Genomic DNA, 5,000 nt, shown 5'->3' with positions numbered 1-5,000 from the left:
TTCCCCTCTCCAACATTTGCAGGCGTAGCACAGTTGGCTAGTGCGCGACTTTCGGATCAAGGGGTCCACAGTTCGATCCTCGTGTGTTTCCACTTTCCTCTGATCCGTGTAGCTATAGCTTTAAATATCCTTGAAACGGAGCACTGACAGAGGGAAGGGGGTAAAAAGTCGCACCGTCGGCTTCCATTGATACCAGTTTCGTAAATGAAGAAACTACCGACGTTAAATATAAATTGACTTTACTTTACTTTTTTTACTTGTCCCTAAATTATCTCAGACAAGAAACCCACAAAATGATCGATAAAGCTGACTGTTTTCCGAATCTCAGGTATGTTGAGGCATGGTTCACTTGGTTATAATACAACGGTAAAATTATGAAAGGAAGCTGTGCTTCATGTTACTGAAACTTGGCATGTATCCGTTCAATGTTACTGAAACTTGGCATGTATCTGATGTCAAATTGACAACATTCAAATTCAGGTCACGTGACCAATAATGCCAAATAATATATTTTTCCTTTCAAAATGGGGAGTACTAAATGAAATTTCAGGTACTTTATTTTGGTGTCAATCTCTTACTGTTTGGGTACTATATAAAAAATTTGCCTTGTAAGCACGTCCATACCAATTACTTATGACGTAATTAAATAAATGTTATGCTACTGTGTTGTGAATGTTTCATGTAGCCTGTTGCAAAGGGTAGCGCGTTGAAATGTGGGTACTCGATCTATTAAAATCAATGACCCGCTTCACATGCATCTCTGAAAGACTAGTGTTCCATAACATGCACATTATGCCAAAAAGACACACATTAGCGAAACAGGAAGGAGACTCGGAGACTGTTACTTTGGTAGCCATTGTGATTATTACGAAGACACAATTTGATTCAAAAGAAGGGAAACGAGAAAGAATTTGAACTGCAATGAACACGTGCAAACCTATAACTATAACAAGGACTAACCTTTAGTCTAAACAGTCGTAATTAGGGTTACCCTTTAGCATGATTAAAGGGATGGTGTTGTTTCAAGAGTAGTAAAACAAGGATCTCTAAACTTTAATTAGCCTACATGTTTTTGTTGCTCGGCACGGCAAGCGTATATAATTACTTATCATTGTTATGTACACTGTCAGCCAGGATTTAAAATAAACACCATTTACAAGATGTGAATTAGCAACTTGACTCGTTAGCTCACTGGTCTATAAACAAAAGAGACAAGTAATCCAAAGGTTAAAAGTGGATCGTATTTCAAGGCAAGCTGCGAGTGACATAGATAAAATGACAGAAAAAGCCGAGCGGCATCTGGACTAAACTAAGGGACAGGATAAAGGAATAGAAAGAGGAAAACTGGAACGAAAAGGTGCAATGGTGTGAGCGATGTGGGCAAAAAAAATAGACAAATGAGATCCATTTTTCTTCATCTTGTAAATACAAATTAGCCATGCAGGTATATCTTCGATACCCTTGGTTATACGTATTGTTCTACAAAAAATAGAGTAAATGCATAATTAATTTATTCTGCAAGCATAATGAAGAAGTGACCTGTACGGAAATCATTCCCCTAAACCCATGGCCAGTTGTTAAACCCATCTCACGGTTGAATTTGGATTGCAAGTTGGAAGGTTTAACCTATTTAATACCTTGTTCACAATGAGCCGAGGTAAACCCGAGCGGGCACACACAGCAATATCCTTTGTCTGTAAATCCAGACAGGCAAGTGCCTCCGTTTTTACATTGAACTTTATCACAAGCGTTCTGTAAAGAAAAATATATTACAACATTCAATTTAGGCGTGTAACTTGGTTTTGATTTTTTGGGGGGGGATCACTTTCGGGGAGGCTTAGAGACCAGGGGGCCGTTTCTCGAAAGTCCCGAAACTTTACGGGCCATTTTCGGGTGTCACAATTCTCTTTGTAACTCAAGAACGGAGAGCATTTAATTCGTCAAACTTTACAATTATTTTTGTTTTTGTTACCTTGAAAACATGTTAAAAGATCGGCTTTCCGAAACAACCGGTTGGCAATTTCACAGTTGGCTTTTCGGTCCCGAAAAGTTTTCGGACTTTCGAAAAACGGCCTGGTCCCCGTAATGTAGTCAAGCCTTTATATCATTCATTACCTGAGCCCGTTGTTGTTCGATTCAGCTTTTCATAGCAATGAGGTACGGCAAAAATTTCGGCAAGATAAGCAAAGGTTTAAAAGGTCTGTGGATAGTTCGTTATGTGAACTATCAGACATCCTCTCCAAAGCGTTTTTTTTTTTTTTTTTTTTTTTTTTCAGAATTCTTTTATTTAGAGCAGAGCTGGAAGAGCGCTGTTCAAATACCAAGTACTTCCCAGATTGAAAATTCCCTCCAATTCGCTCCAAAGGTCAGAGATAGCACACATGCATTTTAAGCCAGGATAAGAACACGTTTCCCATTATTGAGTATATATATTCAAGGATATTCAAGATAAGCATTTCACCGAAGGAAAGAGGTATGGCTTCCCGATTGTGATTAGCGTAGCGTTCTAAGTTTCGTTTTTAATTATATTATCATCATTTGTGTTATCTAAAACAAAATATCGTTTACTTTCTGCTCGTGATTAATTCCAAATCTTCCATTTCAAGTGTAAAATAAAAAAATTGACAAGGCAGTCTCGTGAAAGAGTACTCAGTTGAAGTGCCAGTACAAACACCCCTTGGTGAAAGACACTACGAAATCTTAACTACAATAGATCGCTGGGCACCAATGAAATCCAGACAGGGCCGAGTGACAAAATGAGCAAATCCACTTGAAAAAGTTCGAGTACAAGACGATTATTGAATTTTCCTGAAAATTACAACATGTGCAAAGCTTGGTTACCTAATTGAGCTTGGTTACAATGCCCCACAGGTATCCCCAAAAAGTGAGCTAAAAAAAGTTCCAGTGACCACAGACGGCGGCTTCACCGCAGTACTACCGTAAAAAAATATTATGTAAATTACTCCACGTCTCGGTCGGGAGTAGTCATGACTTGACAATAATGAATCTTTAACATTGGTATGTGCATGATACTAAGCAGCATTTGACATTGACTTCACAAAAACAGACCAAATAAAGTTGGTGTACTCATCAATCAAAGATTGAAAATAAAGTATGCCATATAGCGCTAACAAACCTGCCATTCTATTGTAGCTAATGATCTAATATTTGGCCATTAATATTCGCTCAAGTTTAAAATAACTAATAAGTGAATGGTTTGTTTTTGGTAGATATCATTTTTCGACAAGTGGAAGTAAAAATAAAAAGTAGTATAGAGGAACTTTATTTATTTCAACAATGAATTCGGTTTCACATAACATAAGATTTCCTCTACCATCATTTGCTCCCCGATAGAACATACGTGGCACCAACTTTATTAATATTTGGCGTACTCTGGAAGCAAAAAGAAAATGGGATGGATTGGTGATAATAAAAATAATATATAGATTAAGCCAAGCCTAAAAGCGGAGCTCCCTGGTTATTTACTATGACTTACTGCCTGTGCGGTTAGTGGAAAAAAAGGTTTCGAATTGTCTGCGTTTTGATGTTTCTGTGGCTGCTTTAATTTACTTCAATCATTTTTTTTGCTTTCTTCTATGGAAAAATTCATTGCCTAACTAGTGAATTCCACGGTAAAGTTTACGCTAAAAACCGATATCGCATGAATCATGAAGCAATGAGTACGATATCGGTTTTTCGAGTGAAATTTACTTTGGAATTCACCAGTTTCGCAATGTATTTTTCTTGAACCGCATTAATTCTAAAGAAAAACAAGCACGCCCACAGTGAGCGAAGGGGAAAGGAAAAAAAGCCATTTCAGAGTCAACTGTAAATAGCCATCGAATAGGAATCACGCTAAAATAGGCCATTTTCGAGTTCAAGCCTGCCTCATCTTCAAAGTGAGTCTAAGTGTGAAGTTTTTGTTATAAAAATTAGTTTACATTCATATGTAAAGTAGAACTAATTACCATTACAAAAACTTCGCACTTAGACTCGCTTTGAAAAGGAGCCAGACATGAACTCGAAAATGGCCTATTAGAAGCCATAAAGGTCTGAAAACACAATCTAGTGAGATTTTCCCCTAATTTTACAACTCATTGCGATTACGTGTTTATAACATAAGGGCAAAATGTTCTTGTCACTGTCGAGGCACAACGAAAACCAGTTGGGCAAACGGATTAACAAATCACTTGTTCGCTCGCATTTTAGAGCAAAACAAACAAACAAATCAACTTTCTCTTTACGTCCAAAAGAGTACTGATAATTGTTATTTAATTCCATTTGAAACTAAAAATTTGATTTTCGATTAAACCACCTTTTAAAAATACGCATCCACTTTAAATAACCCATCGATATCCGTAAAAATAACAAATGGTTTAGTGCCCAAGGAAAGAATTTGTGGAGTAACTTCTTGCACTAAGTATGAGCTATTGCTGGTATTCTGTTTTGTCGTTGTTGTTCTCTTTCGCACTCCTTTTGTTTTTGTTCTAAACATAGGTCCTCCAGGCATCCTGTAACCTTATCAGAGCTTCTAAAGATGCCAAAAATGGCAATACAGAGAAAAAAGCAGCTCTAAGCAAATTAAAAATAAACACTTAGCTTAAGTTTACATCCCTCCGATACTTGACTTGAATAACTGCGTAGCCACCAGTGTGGACCACAGATATCATGATCTGTCAAACTGAATTGAAACCAGCAAAAAAATGCAACTATAGTTGATGTAGTTGATGTAGTATCGCCGTGTAGCCGCGTCGAGCCACAGAAAGCGCACGAAAAATGAAGCCTCGTTTATGTTGAAGTGAGTTAAACTGGGTTGAGCCAGCAATCCAATCGAAAAACCAGTACCTGGTCAGCGGTCAACTTCAAAAAAACAGCTGACCTCGATGAGCTCTAAGCTTGAGCCCGCGATATGGTCACGTGAAACTGGTCAGCGGATACCTTGTTTTGACAGATGTCAATTGATCAAAAGATGGATATCCAATATCATAGATGCATGCTAT

At 37.7% G+C, this 5,000-nt stretch overlaps 1 protein-coding gene across 2 annotated transcripts in view; it reads right to left on the bottom strand.

The window, feature by feature from the left end:
- The window catches only part of LOC138004127 (protein kinase C-binding protein NELL1-like), a 23,812-nt gene that overhangs the window by 11,884 nt on the left and 6,928 nt on the right, over nucleotides 1-5,000 (bottom strand). For both annotated transcript variants that reach the window (XM_068850551.1, XM_068850552.1), the window contains exon 3: nucleotides 1,638-1,752. In XM_068850551.1, coding sequence (XP_068706652.1) covers nucleotides 1,638-1,752 — 115 coding nt within the window. The remainder of the gene's footprint in view (nucleotides 1-1,637; nucleotides 1,753-5,000) is intronic.

Source organism: Montipora foliosa, chromosome 5 (genome assembly GCF_036669935.1).
Source record: "Montipora foliosa isolate CH-2021 chromosome 5, ASM3666993v2, whole genome shotgun sequence".
Lineage (NCBI taxonomy): Eukaryota > Metazoa > Cnidaria > Anthozoa > Scleractinia > Acroporidae > Montipora > Montipora foliosa.
This window is presented reverse-complemented; position numbering and strand designations above follow the sequence as displayed.